We start from the raw sequence: 24,970 nt of genomic DNA, 5'->3' as shown, positions 1-24,970 counted from the left end.
TGTCATTAGGGGGTATTGTTTGTAGAATTTTGAGTAAAATGAGTTTAATCCCCTTTGGAATAAGGCTGTAACATAACAAAATGTGGAAAAAGTGAAGCGCTGTGAATACATTCCGGATGTTTTTAAGCACAAGCCAGAAACACATATTCAACATTTTCCCCTTGTGTCAATTCAAATCAGTTCACATTTTCTGTTCTTTGAATCTGGCATCTACATAGGAGAGACCAAGTTGACCAAAATGCTAGGGTTATACAACTTTTGTGAATTTATAAGTGTTCATAGTTACCATGATATTATATTCTGTTACCATCTAAACACATAAGAACTTTGAAGTTTAAAGTAAATCTCTGAGACATTCACAAAGGGGGACTGGGTTGTTGGTACGACCGTACCCCCCTTGGTTGACACTGCGTTCCGGGGGGCACAGCAATATGACCGAAAGGGCACTTTACTATTAGTGATTAAAGGGGCAAGAGCTCAAGTTCCATTTACCTTGGAAGAGGGATGTCGTAGCTGGGAATGGCATCACACCCTAATTGACCGCAATCCAGTACACAAGTATGAAAACAAAGATGCACGTGTCTAGACAAACTTTTGTTGTGCTTGCTCTTTCGGAATACAAATGGTACTTTTCACATTTTTCAGTTTATTGAGACTAACAAAAGCGCTAATAAACAATATATTACTACTATTTCAACTTTGTTGATGTTACAACAGAGACACCGGAAGCAGAGATAAAAGCAGTTGGGTTGTTTATTGAGACAATCAGCAAAGCAAACAGGTAAGTGACTGGTGAATATGAAGGTCTTGGAGGTGAAAGAGAGGTAATACTGTCCTTATTCTTTGTATTGCAGGTGATGGTGGAAGGAGACGCTGGAGATGGGTGACAGGAACACTCACACACACAAGCAGGTAGGGACACGAGGAGTACTGGAGACAATGGAGACGAAGGAGATGATGTAAGTATCAGGTAAGTATCGTTTTGAGAGTCCTTGAGGTAAGTGAACAACGGGGTGTATCACGAACGAGACCGGACAATGTGTGTGTGTGAGTGTGGGGTTCTTATAGTGAGGCTGATGACTGTGGTGATGAGCTGCAGGTGGCGGTGATTAGAATTCCGGTGATTGAGTGCGCGGGTAAGGGAGTGAGGTGGAACCTGACGTGTCTGTGACAGTACCCCCCCTCCCACGGCCCGCTCCTGAGGGCCGAGGACCCCGACGTCGTGGTGGTCGTCCTCGAGGTCGTGGGGCAGGTCTGTCCGGGTGGTTGGTGTGGAAAGTCTGTAACAGAGTAGGATCAAGGATATCATTCTTAGGGACCCATGAGCGTTCTTCGGGACCGTAGCCTTCCCAATCCACCAGATATTCTAACAGACCACCACGGCGCCGGGAGTCCAGGATCTCTCGAACCTCGTAGGCAGTTCCATCGTCCAGGATGAGTGGAAGGGGGGCTCGACGGCTGCCACGTCAGGTTCTGTGGAAGGAAGAACAGAAGGGTGGTGAGGTTTTAGGGAGTGACACATGGAAGGTTGGATGAATTCTTTTATATTGTGCAGGAAGTTGTAACCGGTAGGTGACGGGGTTGATCTGTCGGAGGATGGTGAATGGGCCAATGAAGCGGGGACTCAGCTTCTTGCAGGGCAGGCGCATCCTGATGTCTCTGGTGGACAGCCAGACCTTCTGCCCCGGTTGGTAGTTAGGAGCGTGGGAGCGCCGAAGGTCGGCTGTCATCCTGCGCCTGCGCAGGGCTCTCTGCAGCTGGTGATGAGCTGAGTCCCATACCCTCTCGCTCTCCCGGAACCAGTAGTCGACCGCTGGCACGTTGGAGGGTTCCCCGTCCCAGGGGAACAGTGGGGGCTGGAAGCCGAGCACGCATTGAAAAGGTGTTAATCCTGTTGTAGCTTGACGGAGGGAGTTCTGGGCGTACTCGGCCCAGCCCAGGTACTGGTTCCAGGAGTCCTGGTGGCCATGACAGAAGGTACGCAGGAAGCGCCCAATCTCCTGGATCTTCCGTTCCGTCTGCCCGTTCGACTGAGGATGGTATCCAGACGATAGGCTGACGGTCACACCCAGGAGGGAGAAGAACGCCTTCCAGACTCGAGAGATAAATTGGGGTCCTCTATCAGAGACTATGTCTTCGGGGATTCCATAATGACGGAAGACATGGTTGAACATTAATTCTGCTGTGGCCATGGCAGTGGGTAGACCTTCCAGGGGGATCAGACGGCAGGCTTTGGAGAAACGGTCTACGACTACTAGAATACAGGTGTGACCATCAGATTCTGGGAGGTCGGTAACGAAGTCTACTCCCAGGTGTGACCAGGGTCTCTCAGGAACGGGCAGAGGATTGAGCTTGCCGGTTGGAAGATGGCGTGGGCTCTTGGAGATGGCGCACTCCCTGCAGCCCTGCACGTACCTTCTGACGTCGCTGGCCATGTTTGGCCACCAGAAGCGCTGTTTGAGCAGCGAGAGGGTCTCATTGACCCCCGGGTGACCAGTGCCAAGTGATGAGTGTACGGAGTGCAGGAGTGGAGTGCGTTGTGTCCTGGTGATGTAACGCAAGCCTGGGGGACAACCCGGCGGAGTGCGTGAGGAGGCATTGGAGGAGGGTAAGGTCTCTTCCGACCATTCGATGGGGCTCATGAAGAGAGACTCGGGCAGGATAGTTTCAGGGTCATCATTCTTCTCCTCGGGAGCGTGGAGACGTGAGAGAGCATCGGCCTTGAGGTTCTTTGATCCAGGGCGGTATGAGATGGTGAAATTAAATCTTGAGAAGAACATTGCCCATCTGGCTTGACGTGGGTTGAGTCGTTTGGCAGCTTTCAGATACTCAAGGTTTTTATGGTCAGTAAGAACTTGGAAAGGGTGGTTAGCTCCCTCCAACCAATGCCTCCACTCCTCAAGGGCGAGCTTGACAGCCAGGAGTTCACGGTCCCCAATGTCGTAGTTTACCTCCGCCGGGTTGAGCTTGCGGGAGAAGAAGGCGCATGGATGGAGCCTACTTGGATTCCCCTGCTGCTGTGAGAGGACCGCTCCCACTCCGGTGGTGGAGGCGTCCACCTCCACGACGAATGGTAATTCTGGATTGGGGTGGACGAGGAGGGGAGCGGTGGTGAAGGCTTTCTTGAGGGTCTCAAAAGCTTCTGTGGCAGGTTGGGACCAGGACAGAGACTTGGGTTGTTTACGGAGCAGGTTGGTGAGTGGGCTGACGATGGTACTGTAGTTTTTGATGAAGCGACGGTAGAAATTGGAGAAGCCGAGGAAACGTTGGAGTTCTTTAATGGTAGTGGGAGTTGGCCAGTTCTGGATGGCGGAAACCTTCCCCTCGTCCATCCTGATGCCACTGTGGTCAATCACATATCCCAGGAAGTGGACAGAGGACTGATGGAAGGAACACTTCTCTGCTTTTAGAAAGAGTTGGAACTGCCGTAAGCGCTTGAGGACCTCCGCAACGTGGTGAGGATGTCATCAATATACACCAGAACGAACTTGTGGAGGAACTCCCGGAGCACCTCATGGATGAAATCCTGGAATACGGAGGGGGCGTTGACCAGGCCATACGGCATCACAAGATATTCATAGTGGCCGGTGGGCGTGACGAAGGCGGTCTTCCACTCGTCCCCCTCGCGTATCCGGATGAGGTTATACGCGCTGCGGAGGTCCAGCTTGGTGAACACAGTGGCACCGCGGAGATGTTCCAGGGCCGCTGGGACGAGGGGAAGTGGATACCTGAACTTCACGGTAATCTTGTTCAGTGAGCGATAATCGATACAGGGCCGCAAGCCTCCGTCCTTCTTGGCCACGAAGAAGAAGCTTGAAGCAGCAGGGGAAGTAGACGGGCGGATGTATCCTTGGTTAAGGGCCTCTTTAATATATTCCTCCATGGCCTTCTCCTCCGGTACTGATAGGGGGTAAATGCGTCCCCTAGGCACTGGCTCACCCGGTAACAGATCGATGGCGCAGTCCCATGGCCGGTGTGGAGGAAGCTTGGAGGCGCGTTGCGGGCAGAAGACGTCACTGAAGGGGGCGTAGTCGGGTGGAACATCGACGGAGCGTTTTTCCACAGGACTTTCGATGGAGGTAGCGTTCACGGAGATATTCTTGGAGAGAGGAGATCTTGGAACAGGAAGTTCTGGGAAACAGCTGGAGAAGCAGTGGTCGCCCCACTTCAGGACTTCGCCCGTGCGCCAGGAGATGGTGGGATTGTGGAGTTCCAACCACGGGCGCCCTAGAACCACGTCAGCGGTGGATTCCTCCAGAACCAGCAGATGGATGGTCTCAGAGTGGAAGATACCCACTTGCAGTAGAAGAGGACCAGTGACGCGACGAACCATCTTTCGGCTTAGGGGTTTGCCCGTGATGGAGTGGACCTGGTAGTTAACCGGAGAAGGCGAGGTCTTGAGCCCGAGGTGTCGACAGAGGGCGCCGGAGATGAAGTTTCCTGCTGACCCTGAATCGAGGAGCGCCACCACTGGAACGGAAGCATTAGCAGCAGTAAGGTTTACGATAGTAGTGAGTGGTTTCATCTTTTGGATTGAAGGAATGATAGCACTCACCACAGGTCGAGGAGGACGGGTTGGGCATGTGGAGATGACATGCCCAGGGGATCCACAGTACAAGCAAAGATTCAGGGTCAGCCTTCTCCGCCTTTCTGCTGGAGACAAACGTGAGTTATCCACTTGCCTGGGTTCGGTGGCTGGTTCTGGAGAGCTGACGGGTTCGGACCGACGGAGGAGGGTGGTGGTCAGTGGTTGGCCCTGGTGCTCAAGGAGACACGACTGCATACGAGAACCCACACGGATGGCGAGTTGGATGAATTTTTCGAGTCCCATGGAGTCCTCGTATGCAGCGAGATGCAACCGCACATTAGGCTCCAAACCTTGTCGAAAGGTGGTGATGAGGGCTTGTTCATTCCAGCCGCTGGTTGCGGCGAGCGTTCTGAACTGCAAGGCATAATCGTTAACAGTCTGGTTTCCTTGTTTTAAATTGTACAGTTTCTCACCAGTAGAAGAGTCAGCCAAAGGTCTTCCGAAGACTTCTCTGAAGTGGGAGACGAACGCTGGATAGGATTTAACGACTGAGCCTTTTTGAGTCCAGAGGGAATCCGCCCATTGAAGGGCCTTACCTTGCAGTTGGGAGATTATGAACGCTATCTTCGCCGTTTCGGTGGGATAGAGGTGCGGCTGCATCTCCAGGACCAACTCGCACTGAAGAAGGAATCCGCTGCAATCCTCCGCCGATCCTGAGTAGGGCGCTGGTTTGGCCATGGGACTGGCGGTGTAAACAGGTGAAGCAGCGGTGACAGTGGATGCGGAAGTGGCAGCGGTGAGGGGTCCTGGCGACGGTGACTGTGGTTGAGTGGTGAGTGCTCGTCGCAAAGCGTCCACGAGCTCTTGAAATGGGTCATGGTAGCTCATGCTGATGTATGGCTGTTAGGGTCCGGTCTTCTGTTACAACAGAGACACCGGAAGCAGAGATAAAAGCAGTTGGGTTGTTTATTGAGACAATCAGCAAAGCAAACAGGTAAGTGACTGGTGAATATGAAGGTCTTGGAGGTGAAAGAGAGGTAATACTGTCCTTATTCTTTGTATTGCAGGTGATGGTGGAAGGAGACGCTGGAGATGGGTGACAGGAACACTCACACACACAAGCAGGTAGGGACACGAGGAGTACTGGAGACAATGGAGACGAAGGAGATGATGTAGACAGGTAAGTATCGTTTTGAGAGTCCTTGAGGTAAGTGAACAACGGGGTGTATCACGAACGAGACCGGACAATGTGTATGTGTGAGTGTGGGGTTCTTATAGTGAGGCTGATGACTGTGGTGATGAGCTGCAGGTGGCGGTGATTAGAATTCCGGTGATTGAGTGCGCGGGTAAGGGAGTGAGGTGGAACCTGACGTGTCTGTGACAGTTGACGCGTCAAGCAGTCATTTTGGATTTTGAAGTCAGGTTGTTGTGGTTCCTCTGAGTTTCCCAGTCAGAACTCTGACTTGATGGTCAGTTCTCTGTTCTTCTGGGAACTTGGAATTTCTGACTTCCAAGTACAAGTGAATACAGCATGACTAAATCAGTCTAAAGTGAACGCGGCATAATGAGCTGCAGGTTCAGTTCATCAGTATCTTTGAAAATGGTGACCGCATGCATATGCGTATGATGTGTTTAGTCTATAGGCATGTGCATTTGGCACGAGTTTTCTGTAAAAGAATTCATATGTGCGCAGGCACGTAGTGTTTCTTTACCAAGTGACATCGCCATCTACTGGCCTGGCATGCAAAATACGTTTTTTCATGGATCCATGTGAATGGGGATTGTTTTGATAGTGTTGTCCTCTAAAGAAAAAACTTCTGCGTTTTTTTTTTGTTTTTGTTTTTTTTTACATCGTTGTCGTGTAAAGGTACCTGTAGATGTAGGTTGGTGATTGTAAGATACTAAGGTCTGAAAGATATTAAGGTTGTTTCAACAGATCATTACCTTGCTGTTTTTTATAGCCCTTTTCAGACAGTAATTGTTTCTCAGGGAGACGTAAGGCATTTTCAACATTTACACGGGCTAGTCAGTGACTTTAGCCCTATTCGCATGGGATTAGTAGGCTATTATCTAGTACACTATGGATTCAAGTGTACTATAAGTGGTATCTAAATACAATTTTTCAATACAGAAATAGTACATCAAAAGCACATTTTAGTTCATATTTCATGGTGTCTCAAAATAGCACAGTTGAGTACACTTAGATGTTCTTAAGTACTAAAGAAGAATTTTTAGTATATTAAGTACAAAATTAGTGCACGAAAATAGAGCACTTTAACTACATTATAGAAATGTACTTTTTCACCTGGGGATATATAAATACTGGCCATTTAAGCCATAACAATAAAAAATAATAATATATTTATTTATTTATCATTAATATGTTGTTAAAAACTGTTAAACTTTGTGGACCATGTTTATTGTGTAGAGTAATAACTACACTGTGTTATTCTGCTGTGTAAACTTGAGAGGAATTATCAATCCACTTCATACTGTATATCCCCTAAAAATGATCTTGAGACCAGCTGGTGAACAGTAACTAAAAACTGAAAAAGTATCTCAGAAGTTTTAAAACCGCTCTAGAGTCAGTTGTTTGCAGATGCCACTTTGTTTGATATTTTATAACTAATGCATTTCAGTGTTTGTCAGTGCAATCATACTGATCCTCGTAGGAAGTCTACAGCCCTGGGAAAAGAGAGCTTAGTGCTTGGAGAATGGTAGATCAGTAAGAGGTTAATATATTAACATCAACATGTCTGAAGTGTCTGTATGATAGTCTCCGGAATAGGGAAGTCTTTCTTTCTATTCGTCAGTCTTTGTATCATGTGCTCAAAAGCTGGTGTTGTGCTCAACTGTAGCAGGCGGGTCAGAGTCCAGAGTCTCTTCGTCTTCTGTCAGGATTTTCCTTCAGTTCTCTACAGAAATCAGATGCTCCTTCTCTACGTCTGAATTTTTACGGCTCCGGACTAATTATGGACACTGGAATAATAATGGACTTGCCAGACAGAAATGTTGATGGAATTTATCAAGGACTATTCAGGCTGACTGATCTTCCTTTCTTCAAGCAATAAGTTTCCTCTCTGTGTGCTCCGAATGAACTTTCTCCCAGGATTATGGTTTCAAGGAACACTTGAGGAGTAACCAATGCATTTCATGGACAAAGCTGTGCTCTGTAATTCAACAGAAAGTCTCAGCACTTTTTGTCTTCTTTTTGAACTATATATTGGTATATTTCGAAACCCAACTTAATTTTGTCTTTGAAATAAATGTTGTTTTATTTTGGTATATAATGAAAATACAATCATACATTTTTAATTGTGGGAAATAAAGGTCAAACTACACTTTAACTTTTTGTTTCTGTGTGTTTTGTCAGTTTTGAAAATAATTTTGTCTGCCCTTAATGGCTGAACAACATCCTTGAGAAGCTTTTATTTCTCGAGTTTGTTATAGTAGACATTATCATATAAAATGAAAATACAATCATATTCATTTCATTTCATTTTTGTAAGAAGCAGGTAAGAAGCTTTAAAGAGACAATAACTTTGAGAAATTCACAGGATTTTATTGTTATTAAAGCATTCTTACATGAGACTTTAGACAGATTCATGTTGAAAACTCTTTTAATCATGATCAGTGCTGGAGAGTCACAAAACAGATATTAAATATCATGATGATCTGTGATGAATGTGAGTCCAGAAGCTGAAGCACAGGCTCAGTCAATCTCAGCTTGTGTCGGATCGGCAATGTCACTGTTCCTGGAGCTCAAAGAATCCTTGAGCTACACTGACTATAAATCGGATCCGATGTAGGAGAGACACAATGCTGGATGAATGACAGCAGTGACGAGGCACAATGAGCAGCAGGGTCAGATTTTACACTCCTCCTCTTGAACGAATGCTGGTGATTTTAGGGTCAAAATTTCAGTGATTTGAAGGCGGGTAGTTTCTCTGCCATCTAGTCAGTTGATCTCTGCTCAACAGTGTTTTATAGATGGATGAGTAACTGGTAATTGTGCTATTTCTCTTTCAGAAATCTCGTTATTGTAAAGTTTTGAAGAGCATTTGTATCATGTGATTCAGCAGCTGTTTACAAGCAAGCAGAAACAATTGTCCAAGAATCGCTCGCATGTTCCACTCATTTGTGTCAGAAAGCTCAGCATCTCTCCTGTCATCAGGTGTTGGGATGATCACAACACAGTTTTGATCATTCCCGTTCATGGTAAAGTTGCTCATGGTCACTAGTGCAGCTTGTTCAGTCATCGGAGGAAAGGTTTCTCACATCCTAACACCTGCTTGTGAACTAGGTTTTTATTCCTGCATAGTGCGGCTTTGATATCTCTGTTCAGCCCCTTTAGCAGCTACAGTCACCCGAGCAAAATGAATAGAGAGTATGAGTATGGGCTCATATGAGCATTAAGTCTAACAAACCTGCTAGTAAAGGACCTGTGGAGACTGTAAAGTTGTGGTTACGGCCAAGAGTCAATGACTGTATGATAGTCTCTGGAATAGCGAAGTTTTTCTTTCTATTCGTCAGTCTTCGTATTTCTTACTGAATATAATATGATAATGTCTACTATTACAAACTCGAGAAATAAATGTTTCTCAGGGATGTTGTTCAGCCATTAAGGACTGACAAAATTATTTTCAAAACTAAAGAAACACACAGAAACAAAAACTTAAAATAGTTTGACCTTTATTTCCCACAATTAAAATTGTATGATTGTATTTTTATTATATACCAAAATATGAAAGTAAGTGACACTTATTTCAAAGATGGACAATACAAAAGTACAAGCTTTTTAATCGAAATATTAAAGTAAGTGACATTTGCTTGAAGAAAGGTAGATCAGTTGGCCTGAACAGACCTTGATAAGTTCCAGCAACATTTTTGTCCGGTGAGTCCATAATTATTCCGGTGTCCATAATTAGTCCGGAGCCGTAAAATTTCGGCATGGAGAAGGAGGATCTGATTTCTGTAGAGAACTGAAGGAAAATCCTGACAGAAGACGAAGGGACTCTGGACTCTGACCCGCCTGCTACAGTTGAGCACAACACCAGCTTTTGAGCACATGATACCAGTGTTAATTTCAGTTTTCTTTTCATTTAGATTGAGAAAAATGTTTACGTTGGCCTGCAGAATCCGTGATTGGTTTTATTTCATCTCTAAAGGTTAAGCTATTGACATTGATATATAGGTGTCGTCGACTTATAGCTTCAGCTATTGGTGCAGTGACTTAGAAGAGCATTTGAATAATGTGATCCAGCAGCGACTGGCAAACATGCTGAAGTAATTGCCTGAAATTCGCACTTATGTTCCACTCATTTGTGGCAGATCCGTTGGTCCTGTGATCAGATGGTAAAATGACAACAACACTAGTTTGCGCAATAAAATCTCCATTCACATCTCCATTATGTTCATGGTCTCTGATGTTGCTTCGTCAGACACTTCAAAAACATTTGACTTTCCAGATGATCAGTGAGGCTTTCAGATTCTGCAAGTGAAAATCACCTGAGCCGGTCTGTGTTTAAAGTGTAGCTCTGAAGGAGAGCACACTGCCTTTTATAGGAAGGAACTCGCTCACGACTGTGACGACATCCAATCAGTTCATGTCTGTAGAAAATGGTACGTCATGCAGAGAAGCCAATCAGAGTTCTCAAAGGCAATGCAGAACTTGTTGCTAAATAGAACTGAAAAATGTTATTGTCTGGAAGAGAGTCCACTGACTGATGGCGTCTAGCAGTTTATTATCCATGTTCAGTATCAAACCTAACATTCTTGCAGCAGATTTGATGTCAGATTCATAATCAGAGATCATTCATCATATAGTATTTATTAGTCTTCACAAGGTTCTTATCAAATGTCTCGTTGTTCTCGATCAAAAGTCGTTTTCCTCAAATTAATCTTATTATAACGTGCTCCAGCAGGAACTGGCAAACATGTTGAAACATTTGCCAAAAATGTATGTTCTGCTGTCATAGTCGGCGAGTCATATGAAAGATTTGATGATGAAACCAATTTATAAAATTAATTTTTCATAATTTATGGCTGGTTTTACTGTCAAGGCATGGTGAACTGTAACAGTGTCTGAATTTAGTTACTTCTAACCATCAGTTTTATTACCAAAAAATGAACTGAACAGTATTACAAATCTTCAACATTTTGTAAGTTGCAAAATTGTCATTATTTGAGACTGACCCATTAAAGGTGGTGCAGAGGATGTTTTCGTCGACTGAGTTTTTGAAATGAGCGCATGCGGAAGAACAACCCCCCTCCTTCACAGCTCATTTCAAGTGAACGCCTCCCAAAACTCGTGCACGAGTGTTTGTTTACCACCGGCATTCGCTGTGTTATTAAGCCGGGCACACATTTTACGACTAGCTAAAACATTCTGATTGTGCTCAACGTACAGCGACAGTTTCCTGCTCCTGAAGCAGATTTATATACTTTCACATGGAATTTGAACACCGACTGTAATCGCAGACTGAACGCAACTGGCTCTGACTGGACGCGTTTGAGCGCGATCAGTCATAAGTATCAATTTACATTCATATCGGCCTTACAATCATTAAGCCGCGCACACACTTAGTGGATTCATTATGTCATGATGTATATTAATAATATTCCTTTCAGTTCACCTAATAAATAGTCTTTAATCACTTAGTAAAGACAGTTTCAAGTAATATTGCAAAAATGTATAAAACAAAACATCCTCTTTACTATCTTTAAAAGCAACAGTCAAAATGACTTACTCATGATATAATGATTTTTTTTTTCATTTGTTTTATTAAACAGAATTGTTAAGCGTTAACAATGAGGCCATTAAGTAGGTTACTTCTTCCCAAACCCACATACAGACACAAAAAAAAGACATAAAGATTGGAAAAGAGCACACAATTGTGAATGCACAACTAATCAGATGTATAGATAAATTTAAGATTACATGTCCAGAGGTTAAATTTATAATTATATAATATAAAGATAATATGTAGATACTATTACCATAAAACAATTGCATTGTTTGTTAATGTGTGCTCTGTGATCCTTAGAAAAAAGCAAAACATCTTTGTAAGAAAACATCTCAGTGTATTCTATTACCTAGAATAATAGATCAGTAAGAGTTGGTTAATATCCTCCATTAACATGTCTGAAGCATCTGGAAGAGAGTCCGCTGAGTCTTTTGTTGGTCCGATGTCTCTTCAGTATCACAGCTAGGAAATTCTCGGTCAGAAGTTCTTCCTCAAATGAATCTTGTATAATGTGCTCCAGCAGGAACTGGCAAACATGTTGAAACATTTGCTGCCAGTAGTTGCATTTTGCTCAGTCATAGTCAGCGAGTCGGAGCTCCGCCTAAAATCAGGCTTTGACACTGCATTGGTTACTGCAGATCCCTGTACACGATAATCACAGTGTTAATGGTGTTCCTTTTGAATCTATTTTGCAATGGTGTAAAGAGCCACAAAACTTAAAGTGAGTTTATGAAATAAAATACTATTGAAGTTTAACAAAACAGCAAGTTAAGGGCCTGTGGAAACAGACTTAATATCTGGATCACATGGAAAGACAGTGTTTGGAAATTGGCAGATCAGTATGTGGCATTTAATATACTTCATCAGCATGTCTAAAGGGTCTGAAAGAGGGTCAGCTGAGTCCATCATTGATCCACAACAGACAGATTTCTGAATTATTGTGAGGTGCAGGTTAATGCTTGAAGATTTACATGTTGGCAAAGAGTAGTTTTTTATTCTCACTCCTCAAATCTGAAGGTATAATCTGTCTTTATGTTCGCAAGTCAGTGTAGCAAATTAGCTCAAAGGGGAACTGTTTATAATTATTCATAACTTGTTATGATTACTTATGAATATTTGAATCAGTTAATCAGATTAACTTGATTTAATGAGTTCGTTTGTCCATATAATCTTTAGGGTATTAGGTTAGCTTATATGGCTTGCTGTCCACTGAGGAGGGGCTCGATGAAGCATCTTCAACTTGAGCTCTGAGATACCACCCTAGTGAATAAATATAGGATGTGATTACACATCAGCTGCTTATATACTCTGGCTGTTGATTGGAAGATTAGATGGGCTTGCTCCTCCCTAAATTATGTTTAGGAACTTCACGTAGCGACATTAACATTACAAATCAATTAATCAGTTAATTCTGTGAACACTCAGTATTGCTTATTAATTAATTCTAAGAAAAGGGTTTTTTTCATGGCCACAGAAAAATAAATCTTTATTAGCATTTACAGCACTTAGAGCATGTAACAAGATCGAGATTATTTAAGTGACAGTTATTTGCAGGCAGGGAGTCAGAACCAAATATGTATTGTGCACAAGTTTTATTAAGTAAATTCGCAAACACAACTAAACTAACAAACACATACAAACACAATCACACGTACATAGGTAAGATGGAAAGTGACAGAATGAAGCCAGAAATGGGAACAGGGAATGAAGCTATAAAAAAAGAGTAATTTAACCAGGAAAGAACCACCAGTCTCTGATTTCAAAACACCTCATTCAAGCCTGGTTTACACTGTATGTGTCTGCGGCGCGTTACGGCTCCGGCAAGGTTTTGTTCCATCCTCTACGTGGTGTCAACTCACACCAGAAGCATTTCAGAAGCAAAGCGGCTAGATTCGCGAGACCACTAGATTTGACTGTCCGACGTTGTTTTCGTTAATTTTTCATGTTTTTAATGGCTAAATTTTTATATTTTGTCTGGTTAAATTGTGTTTATTGCTATGCCATACTTTATTTTGCTATAGCCTACAGATGAAGTTAATACACTTAAAAGTCCAGTTATGGACGACAAGGACAAACAATTTATAAGTTTTTCAACTTCAAATATCTTGTTGTTAATTTTGGGCCTCCTAGTGATGTGAAATATGAGCAGGAGTCTTGGTGCCTATCTATCGGCACGGCTGGTGTAAACACAAGCATTTGCTAGAGTGGCTGCGGATCAGGTCCGGTAGCCGCGTCGCAGCCGTGCAGTTTAAACAAGGCTTAAGAGGATTTTACTGCTTATCATAAACCCCTGAATCGATGGAGTTGAAGTTGCAATCAATTTCTGCTGTGTTGAATGAAGAAATGATGACAAACTTGCATGGTTAGTTTAACTTGCAAAAGGAAGGAGGAATTTCAGAGTGGGAAATTCCTCTATGGGGAATTTTATGGCTCTTTGTGTTCAAGCCTGATTAAACTGGTGAGTTTGTGTTAGGGCTGTAGTCAAGTCCACCTTTGTCGAGTCCAAGTCAAGTCCAAGTCCAAAAGGTTCGAGTCCAAGTCAAGTCCGAGTCCAAATGAGACAGTCAAGACAGAGACAGAAAAAAAAGAATCCTCTTCAAGACCTTCGTACATAACTATTGATAATTTATGTGATGTGAGAGACAGCATATCTTAGATTCTAAAATAATAATCTTGCATTATTATTTTTTGCATTATTACTTGTTTTTAAATTCTCTACAACTGTGGTTCCCAAACATTTTACAGTCACGTACACCCTGAGGCATTTAACATTCTTCTGCATACCCCTTCTCTTCCACTTAGACTGCTGCAATCACACCTTTTCCATTAAGGGACAATATTTTCCCCTTTAAACTGATTGTGCATTACAGTGCTTTTTTACCTCTATAAATACCTTTATAAAATAAATCAATGTTTTAAATTAAAAATGTACAAAAGAAAAATAAGCAATGATGTTATAATGTGTGATACTTTTAAATTGAACTAAAACTGCCAGTAGGTGGCGGTAAGTCACTGTCTTAATGAGTGAGTCATCGAGTCATTCAATTCATTCATTCATTCATTCATTCATTCATTCATTCATTCATTCAGTAAGGACGCAAGTGGATGTATTTTTGAAAGGGTAATTGAATCATTGACTTTCATGGTTTTTACACAGCCACAGATTTGTTCACAAAACATCGATATGAATCGCAGTTCTGCTGTGGCTTTTGTTTGAACTAGACATGCGCTGATTTCAATTTTCTTGGCTGATTCCGATTTTCCGATTTTTGGATAGTGTGATCTGCCGATACCTATTTTTGCCGATTCTGATTTTCTTTCTAAGAACTATAATTAACAGCATATACAAACAAAAATCTACCTTTCTTCAACACAAAGTTTTATTTTTATAAAAAAAAGTAAAACTCAGTAATACAAATACAAATAGTAATACAAATAAAAAAATTCCAAACAGCAAATAAATGCAATAGAATAGAGAGCAATGAAACTAAGTTTTTCAGGTTAAGTAGGTTTTTATTTAGATAAGAAATACTACAGAAATTAAAGTAATCAAATGTAAAATAACACATCCACGTTGGTTACCTTAATTTCTGTATTTTTTATTGTAAATATTAAATACAGACTTATTCTTACCTTTAAAGTTAAAAACGCATTTAGTCAAGAGCAGAAAGTGATTTTCTTTGTCTTTTGTTCTTTAAATAACATGTCAGACAGCAGCAGGAATATTGGACTGCTGTCCCTTTAAGAGTTGCGTTCTCTTAGCTATTTAACGATCCAAAACTGACTGTGTTTATCTGAATAATTGCCAAGACGAGCATTTTGACATCATTTTGTATGTATTTAAAATTTTAAGTGCATTAAGCCACTCATTTTGGTAATTGTTGGACTCTGTTTGGACTCTGTTTGACTTCTGTCTCTGTTTGAGACTAAGCGTGGCTTATTCGCGTGATCAGTGGTGCGCGCGCTTTCGGTGTGAGCACAAAACCTGCAGGAACCGGAGCGAATGAGACGAGTGAGAGAGAGGAGGCGCCCGCGCGAGTGTGTGTCACTTCACCGTGAGAGAAGAGAGCGAGAATGCGCAGCTGACGTTACTGCCTGTGCCGCTGGTAACAAAAAAGATCGTCTCGGAATCGGTAAGAAGTGAGACTGAAAAACTGGACTCGGTCGAAACCAATTAGGACTTGTGGCGAGACCAATGACCAAGTCCGAGACAAGTCCGAGTGCAAATATCACCGAGTCCGAGACGAGTCCGAGACAACAGAAAAACGTCTCGAGTCCGGACTCGAGTACTACAGCACTAGTTTGTGTCCATTTATACTCCAATTAATACAACAAACACACACTGCATTCTATGAGGAGGTGACATACATGAAAATGTGTGTCGTAAAATGAGCATTAATTTGATATGAGACACGATATACGTGAGGAAAAGTTAACTAGAAGTTCAATCATGACAACTCTCGGAGTGGATTATCCATGGCTTGATTTTGGCGTACGAGATCTGCTACGCTGCTGCTGTTGCTGCTGAGCAAATACAAATTGTTCAGCCTAGTCAAATAAAACAACAAGGAAAAGGCTGCTGCAAGAATGGTAGAACCCCCGTAGCAGATCTCCACAGGTGGCACTGGGGAGGAGGAGGGATAACAGCGCTTCACATTGCGCAGCTTGTCGATCGCAGGCTAGGGTACGATATATATGGTTGCGTGGATATGGAGTTACTTCTGATTGGCTGATGCCATGGCATCGAAAGAACCAATCATCGCTCAGTTAGAGTTTCATGACATGAGTATGCATAAAACAAAATGCAATGCAAGAGACACTTTATAAGACAGTTATAATCATACACACATTGTCCTGGGATGCATAGAACGGTCTGTCTATAAATTAAGGCAGAAGAGTCTGTTTTTACAGGCTTTTTGTCTACCCTGTGGGCTCTGCTTTTCCACGTGGCTACATTGTTTAGTTAATGAAGTAGGTGTACAGTTTGTGCCTGAAAGTGAGCCGTTGGTTGAAGGATCAGGGTTTCAGTGATTTGAAAGTTTTTAAAGTCCAGTGTAAATTACATAACATGCATGAGAAGTGTGTCAGCCTGAAGATGTGGGACACTTTCTGATAAACATTAGAAATCCTGCTTTTTTTTTTTTTTTTGGCTTCTCCAGCCTGGAAATCTCATTATTGTGAAGTTTAGATGAGCATTTGTATCATGCGATCCAGCAGCAACTGGCAAACACTGAAACTATTGCCCAGTGATCTCTTTAAATTTCCACTCATTTGTGGCAAATGAATGCAAAGCAGTTTTGTTCAATGAGATTTTACTGGTCAAGAAGCTGGTTGGTGATCAGGTACAAAGAATCATGAAATATAAATGCCAGTATTACGAGGACCACAATACTTAGTACTTGTTATACTCTAGTGATCGACAATGTAAAATTGATATGCAAGAACATTTATATGGTGTGAGAGGCAGTAAAAACTTAACAGTTTTGTGTATGGAAAATATCACTATAAAAAAATATCTTCTTTCTCAAGCTGATAAATTCTCAAACATTTGATTCTACAGTACTAAATTCATTGTGATGAAGATGAATGTATATCAGAACAAACTTCAACCGAGTGAACTTTTGTACTCCAATTCAAAGAACTGTAACACATTTGCATATAAAAGCCCCCAAACTCATTAGTATGCACTATGTGTTTTTACCCAAAGACATTCAGTTCCCACAGAACATATTTTTGCCAACATTCATTTCATTCACTGTGAACATTTCTCAGAAGCTTTACTTGGAGCATAATAAAAATGAGTACATAGCTAAAGTTGTTAAGTCTTTCTTTGGAGAACTGCTTCGTGGAGCTATTCATTCCTACATTCTGTCCTCAATAGGCCAAGAACCGGACAATCTTTGAGCAGTTCATACCAGTCCTGCAGGCACCATGAGCACAAGCACTCAAACTGATCCCACCAGGAAACAGCTTGGAAACGGGTATGTAAATGCTTTTAATAAATCCTGTTTACCTTGAACGGTGGTCACTGTAATCGTCAAGTTTTCTTCTTATGCACTGCCATTTGATTTATTTTACATGCAAAGAACTTAAATGATTGCCGAGTGAATGAAAGCAACTTGTTATAATCAAAATGGTATTAATAATAAGGCACTTTTAGTTTCTTAAACTCAACTTGCAAGTATGTGTGATGTAATATTCAGCTTCGGTTGCCATAGGTAGGAATAAGATGTGAAATGTCTTGTTTGAAAAGAGTTTGGCAGAACACTACTTGGAAAAATCTCTTTTGGTGTTTGTGTTTTCATCAAACACACGCTGAATCAAAATGAGCAGCGGAAATGAAATCAGCTCAGCTGCCAGTTCTAGCACTCTTGAATACAAAGAGCATCAAGCCGGTCGTTTTGTAGGGATGCCAGTATTTTAAAGCAACCTAATGTGCCCTCTTACTTGTGGCTGTTACATCAAGAACTGAAGTGAAGAAGAAAACAGAAGTTTCTATGACTGATGGGAACTAAAGTTTCTCACATTTTGTGAGCTTCCATCTGCCAACAAATCTGCTGGGGCTTTAGCACTTAGTAACCAAAACCCATCATTGTGGGGGCTTACAATGCTGTTGAGCAGTTCTGCCATGTGATTCATGGGTACGGGAGCTGGGGTCTGTCCGCAGGGAGAGCCAGAGTCCACTGCTATCTAACAGGCCAGCACTCTTTTTTTCAGCTCAGACTGTTCACCTCTTGAGCCCATGACAGACCTTCTGGAGCAGGATGTTGGGGAAGGATTGTGTAAGTAGAGTAACTCTTATTTTGTTTATCGTATTCAGAGTTTGGATATCAGGATTATGTTATTACCTTTCAATCCTGTTGTTCACATCATCAGATTTTTAGTCATTGAACTGCGATTATTTCCTATTCAATGCAGCAGAGAAAAAGAGCGTTGAGGAGGTTCTGGCAAGTGCGGAATTGGCCCCAGCCCAATCCCTATGGTCTACAGAAGCCAGTGGATCAGTTCAGCTGAGAATGGATGAACTCTGTCCAGAACAGCCCATCACTGTGCATCAGATGTTTACCAACTCGGTTCAGAAATATGGGACGCTGACTGCTTTGGCAACCAAAAGAGAAAACAATTGGGAAAAAGTTACCTTTTCGGAATATTATCACCTCAGTCGAATGGCCGCCAAAAGCTTTCTAAAGGTGAACTTGGCATTTTTTTAAACACTAATTTATGCATAACATATTCATGTTACAAAGTTTAAGTCGTATGCATGGAATTTACGGAATAGATATAATTCAGTGATATTTGACAATTCTCTTAGCTTGGCCTGGAGCGGTTCCACAGTGTAGCCATCCTGGGATTCAACTCTGCGGAGTGGTTTATCGCTGCTGTTGGAACTATCTTTGCAGGGTGAGAAATACCTGTAGGTTTTTCACATTATGCCTAAAATTTCATACTTGTAAGTGTTGGTGTTACTAAATCCACATTGTTCTGCCAAACACTTACCAGCCCAGGCTAAAAAACTGTAAGTATGTTTATGTGTGCATAATCAAGGTTCAGCTGGTTTCTACACAGTCAAACTACAGTGTTAATTAAGTATACAAGACACAATGCTTGGGTGGGGGGGGGGGGGGGGGGGTTAAGCCCCAGCCCCTTTGATCGCGAAAGTGAAAGTGCTCTTTGTTGTCGCATCGCGGTGCCCCAGCGTTCCCATTTCTCCCCCCTCGGAACTCAATTGAGCCCCTGCCCTCGCGGAGGTCTGTGCACGCCACTGGTAAGCGTGGTTACATTATCTACTACTGTTAGTCCGAATTCACAAAAAACAGAGAGACACGATTTCATTTGGAACTAAAGCATTTACATGACATTTTAAAGGGTGTCTGTTGTTGCTATGCAACCATGAACTGAGCTCTCCACAAGTTTCAGCAAAGGATACATTGATTTCTAGCCCTTGCTTTAGCTTTACTACTAGATATATTTATGGATATGAGAAATAAAAACACCCTGTACAGCTATGATCAGCTGTTCAGCTGAGCTTTTGGTTTTTTTGTTTTGGAAAGGCCGAAGCTGATTGGTTGGTTCTTGTCACATGACCTGCGGTGAGAATTTTTCATCTCGATACATGAGTGTTGCGGCCGTGTCGCTCCCATTATGAGCCATGCGAGTACATTTGAAATAACGAATTTGAGCGTGCAAAAGACGTGATATGTGAACGGCCCCTAACTCACCCTTATGTCTTTCATTCATCACAAATGAAGACATTTTAAATTAAATCTGAGAGATTTCTGTCCCTCTATTGACAGTTTAAGCAACTGACACTTTGAGAGTTCAAAAAGTTCATAAAGAGATCGTAAAATTAACCATATGAATTGAGTGGTTTAGTCCAATTTTTTTTCGAAGAGATTAGTTATGGTAAATGGAAGTTCAAGCGTGTATGTTTGACGTGAGAGAGCTGATCAAGTTTGTTCATGTTACACAGCATGTTTGAGCTTCCACAAGAAACCAGTGAGGTTTGTTCTTGCACATCAAGCAAGTACGACTGAGCTTCTGTTTATGTTTACTGATGAATAAAAGCCTAAATTAAATCTGTTCATCATATAAAGTGATCATGTCTATTCAGAAAATGTGGACTAAAGCACTCTATTCATATGGATTAGTTTTACAATCTCTTTATGCACTTTTTGTACCGTCAAAGAGGTAGTTGCATAGACTGTCAATGGAAGGGCAGAAATCTCTCAGATCTCATTAAAATATCTTCATTTGTGTTCCGAAGATGAACGAAAATCTTGGGTCTTTGGGTGAACTAACCCTTTAAGCTAAAAAATAAAGATGGCATCTGAAAGTTGCAGGTAGTGGTTAGGTACTGCCTGTTTTTGACCAGTGTTTTTCCACTTGATATTATTTCTAGTGAGAAATTAGTATTGTAAATATTCCCTTAGCCTTAACCAAAGCTCTCTCTATTTTGTTGTTGATCATTAAACCGTTATGCTACCTCAGAAGTCGGCCCAAAATCAGTTTCATTTGGTGCCTTCGTGCACAAACGCTGCCTGCAATATTAGGGCTAGGATCACTGCCCTCACATCTATATTTTTGTTTGTGCTAGGGGTATAATGGCAGGGATCTATACCACAAACTCACCAGATGCCTGCCTCTATGTCGCTAATGACTCAAGAGCCAATGTCATTGTTGTGGAAAATCAAAAGCAGCTGGATAAGATTTTACAGGTAACATTTGATGTACTTTATTTTCTCTACCTGGACCTTCTCATAATCAATGAACAACCTGATTAATACTCTTGTTTTTTTCTTGTTAGATAAGGGATAAGCTGCCACACTTGAAAGCCATAGTACAGTATTCTGGATCTTTGAAGGAGAAGATTCCCAATCTCTATTCAGTGAGTGTTCGATAAACAGAGATGAGTTGCCAAAGTTACCCAAAGATTTACTGTGACTGCTTGTCTTTGGACAGTGGGAAGAGTTCATGGGACTAGGACTGGAAATCTCTGATCAAGAACTAGATGAAGTCATCAGTAGCCAGAAAGCCAATCAGTGCTGTGTACTTATTTACACCTCTGGAACAACTGGATCACCGAAAGGAGTGATGCTAAGCCATGACAATGTAAACGGCTATGCAAAAAAAATTACATTCACAATATAGTGGCAATGTTGTTTTATAGATTATTGAAATTTGAATTCTGGACTCTTATAGATCACATGGACAGCCCACCATGCAAGCAGGGTTGGAGAGATGCAGTCAGCTGAAATCAGGCAAGAGTCTCTGGTCAGCTACCTTCCTCTCAGCCATATAGCTGCCCAGATCTACGATCTGTGGACAGGGATCCAGTGGGGGGAGCAAGTTACCTTTGCTCAACCAGATGCTCTAAAGGTAAATGCTCAACAACAGTCCTGCTCCTGGAGGCATAACCTGATATTGCTGAGTTCAGCATGTTCCTGGGTCAACATTTTTGTAGATCCTGGAACAACATTCAAATCAACCATTCAGATTTGAGGGACAAGTTTACAGATTATGTCAAGTTTAGGCTTAAAATAATGAATTGGTGCTTCTACATCAGTGTTATTCATCTATCATTTCCCTCTGATTTTTGGTATAACTTATGGGTAGGGTTAGGTTTAGGGGTAGGAATAGGGTCAAGACTAAATTTTCAGAGTGGAATGTTGTTCCAGGATCAACAAAATATGAACGCATCTAACTCAGCAATATCAGGATGTGCCTCCTGGAGGGCCACCTTCCTGCAGAGTTTAGATCCAGCAAGCCTGCCCAGAAGTTTCTAATAATTTTGCACACTCTACTAGAAGGTGGAACTTTTGCTTTAGATCCTGTAACTGGTGGTGTCATCAAATATCAGTGTTGTAATTTAGACCAGCTCATTCAAGTCCAGGCTGAGACCTGAGTAGGTCAAGTCCAGGTCAAGACAGAGACCTGAAGAGGGTTGAGTCCAAGTGAAGTCCAAGACCATATTTTCATGATGGACTCTGCCTTCGCTTGGACTAAACCCTCGTCAGGTCTCTGTCTTGACCTGGAATTCGACCACCTCAGGTCCTGGTCTGGACTTGAATGACTGGACTACTGCCACACTGTCAAATTTTGTAAAGGATTTAAATCCACTCTATTGCTCACTTGAAGTTTTATTTTTAGGGGAGTTTGGTAGACACCCTTCGAGAGGTTTCCCCCACGGCCCACATGGGCGTTCCTCGTGTTTGGGAGAAAATTATGGAAAAAATCAAAGAAGGCATTTCACGGTGTGGATACATGAGAAGGAAACTGGTGACATGGGCCATGTCTGTTAGTCTGGAGGCTAATCAAAGGCTTACCAAGTACATAATTTGCTTAAAAGTACTGAATATCATTTTCCGTTTGTTACATTCATGTGATTTGGACCTTTATGATTTTATGATCATTATCTTCAAATCAGGGATGAGGAGAAGTCATTCCTCTTCACTCTTGCGGACAGCTTGGTCTTGCAAAAGCTTCGTGCCGAGCTGGGCTTCTCCAATTGTATGAAGTTCTTTTCAGGAGCTGCTCCTATTGGAAGCGAAACCCTTCAATTCTTCCTCGGTCTCAACATTCGACTTTATGAAGCCTACGGGATGAGTGAAAGCTCAGGACCCCACTTTATGTCTGGCCCAAAAGTGTACCGCTTTCAAAGGCAAGCTGTCTTTCCTCAATTTACAGGTTGAATACTTTCAACTTGAAGGTCAATAATCAAGTTCACTGTGTAACAATTCCTCAAACTCTTCTAGTTGTGGTAAGGTGGTTCCAGGCTGTCGATACAAACTAGTAAACATAGATGCTGACGGAATTGGAGAAGTGTGTTTTTGGGGACGGAATGTCTTCATGGGCTTCCTCAACCTTGAGGATAAAACAAAGGAATCTTTAGATCAAGATGGATGGCTCCACTCTGGAGACTTGGGAAAGGTAGATGAAGATGGCTTTCTTTACATTAGCGGAAGAATAAAAGGTAAAGGATGCTATTTTTATCCTACACATTTTACTAGCTTTGATGGTACCATATAATTGGATTCAGGGGCAATTCCATTCAATCTCTTTATTTTCAGAGCTCATTATCACTGCCGGAGGAGAGAACGTTCCCCCACTTCTCATAGAAGATGCCGTGAAACAAGAGTTGCCAATCATCAGCAATGCCATTCTAATTGGAGACAAAAGGAAATTTCTGTCCATGCTGCTCACACTAAAGGTAAAGTATGTTTTGAGAAAAATTCTGGCTTCAATAACTCTAAAACCATTTAGGTTACTCTGTTCTTCCTTTCCTTGGATAGTGCACAGTCAATACAGAGACCGCAGAGCCAACAGACATTCTTAGCTTGGAGGCTGTGGAATACTGTCAACGACTTGGTAGCCAAGCGACAAAAGTGTCAGACATCATTGGAGGAAAAGACAAGCTAGTGTACCAGTCCATTGAAGAGGGTATTGCACGGGTCAATTCAAAAGCAACCTCAAATGCACAACGCATACAAAAATGGACCATATTATTGAAAGATTTCTCAATTGTTGGAGGAGAACTAGGTGAGTGTTAAAACACTTCTCAATAGATGTCAATTGCTCGTTTTATAAACTGGTGGTTGTATTTGGATCTTAAAGGGATAGTTCACCTAAAAATGAAAATTCTGTCATTTATTACTCACCCTCATGTCGTTCCACACCTGTAAGACCTTCATTCATCTTCAGAACACAAATTAAAATATTTTTTTTATAAAATCCAATGGCTCAGTGAGGCCTCCATTGCCAGCAAGACAATTAACATTTTCAGTGATACTAAAAACATATTTAAAACAGTTCATGTGACAACAGTATTATAACCTTAATGTTATGAAGCGATGAGAATACTTTTTGTGCACCAAAAAACGAAATATATCATGAAGCTTCGAAGCTTTACGAATCTTTAGTTTCGAATCAGTGGTTCAGAGCGTGTATCAAAATGCCAAAGTTACATGATTTCAGTATACAAGGGTTTGTTACGTGGTAAGAGTTTCGAAATTTCAATGGTTCACCACTGGGGGACATGACTTTGGCAGTTTGATACGCGCTCTGAACCACTGATTCGAATCAAAGGATTCGTAAAGCTTCATGAAGCAGTGTTTTGAAATCGCCCATCACTAAATATTGTTGAATAAAGTCGTTATTTGTTTTTTTGGCGCACAAAAAGTATTCTCGTCGCTTCATAACATTAAGGTTGAAATACTGTAATCACATGAACTGTTTTAAATGTCTTTAGTAGCTTCCTGGGCATTGAAAGTGTTAATTATGCTGGCAATAGATGCCTCACTGAGCCATCTGATTTCATCAAAAATATCTTAATTTGTGTTCTGAAGATGAATGAAGATTTTACGGGTGTGAAACGACATGAGGGTGAGTAATTAATGACTGAATTTTCATTTTTGGGTGAACTAACCCTTTAACTTGTACTGAACCTCCACCGAATGTTCATTCCAAAAGATAATAGAATATATATTTCTTTTCAGGTCCTACAATGAAACTACGTCGCCCAGTGGTGTTGCAGAAGTATCACAGTGAGATAGAGAGTTTTTACAGAGAATAGAAGACCTGGCTTCATCTCTATTAAAGATACTGTTGCTTTTTGCCAAGACAGATGATAGAAAAGTGGGTTTTAATGCTTTTTTAAATTTAACAACCTAATTTAATTCTATTTTTTTAAGTACTATCTCTCAACATACTGTTAATTGTCTTACAATGTTGGTTGGATGTTATATGATGTTTAATATTCCTGTATGATTTGATCAGATCTTAAAAATAAAACTTGTGCTTTGTTTGTGGATATAATGTATATGATAATGCTCTCATCTTTATGTACTGTTATCGTATAAAAAGTACTCTGTAAAAATAAAGACATAGGTTGCCCATAAAAATAGACGTATATATTCCAACCACAGTCATGTCTTGACAGTACAGTCATTTCACAATTGACACAGCAAAGGTCAACAGTTGTTTGAATTATATTACTTGTTAACCATAATGCAAAGTTCATAGCTAATGTTAAAGCTCAAGCATAAAATTGTGAAACATCTTTTCACTTTTTTTTTTACGGATTTAACACATTTTAAAGCAAAGCAGAAAAGAAAAATGTATTTCAGCCCCAAATACTTGGACAAGATTATTCCTGTCATGTGACAGAAAGGCAAATTGTCAATATATCAAACCAGAGAAA

At 41.5% G+C, this 24,970-nt stretch overlaps 1 protein-coding gene across 1 annotated transcript; it reads left to right on the top strand.

Annotated features, from left to right (window-relative positions):
* Positions 1-18,016: 18,016 nt before the first annotated feature.
* On the top strand, positions 18,017-24,840 carry acsbg1 (acyl-CoA synthetase bubblegum family member 1). The gene is made up of 13 exons (XM_067379014.1): positions 18,017-18,056; positions 18,193-18,464; positions 18,587-18,675; positions 20,369-20,489; positions 20,579-20,659; positions 20,734-20,883; positions 20,974-21,150; positions 21,922-22,100; positions 22,199-22,432; positions 22,527-22,744; positions 22,842-22,981; positions 23,064-23,310; positions 24,267-24,840. Exons 1-13 carry the CDS (start codon positions 18,017-18,019, stop codon positions 24,341-24,343), a joined length of 2,025 nt encoding a protein of 674 aa, XP_067235115.1. The 3' UTR covers positions 24,344-24,840.
* The last annotated feature ends 130 nt before the right edge of the window (positions 24,841-24,970 follow it).

The sequence above is a fragment of the Chanodichthys erythropterus genome, chromosome 24 (genome assembly GCF_024489055.1).
Source record: "Chanodichthys erythropterus isolate Z2021 chromosome 24, ASM2448905v1, whole genome shotgun sequence".
In the NCBI taxonomy this organism is placed as follows: Eukaryota; Metazoa; Chordata; class Actinopteri; order Cypriniformes; family Xenocyprididae; genus Chanodichthys; species Chanodichthys erythropterus.
The sequence above is the reverse complement of the archived record's forward strand: the minus strand, read 5'-3'. Positions and strand labels throughout refer to the sequence as shown.

What these genes read in the sequence shown, in the direction of transcription:
- acsbg1 (XM_067379014.1), top strand. Translation starts at nt 18,017, where the DNA reads ATGACAGACCTTCTGGAGCAGGATGTTGGGGAAGGATTGT. An exon ending in AAAGTGTACCGCTTTCAAAG is followed by an intron (nt 22,433 to 22,526) that starts GCAAGCTGTCTT and finishes AAACTCTTCTAG; the next exon opens with TTGTGGTAAGGTGGTTCCAG. An exon ending in CCATGCTGCTCACACTAAAG is followed by an intron (nt 22,982 to 23,063) that starts GTAAAGTATGTT and finishes TTCCTTGGATAG; the next exon opens with TGCACAGTCAATACAGAGAC.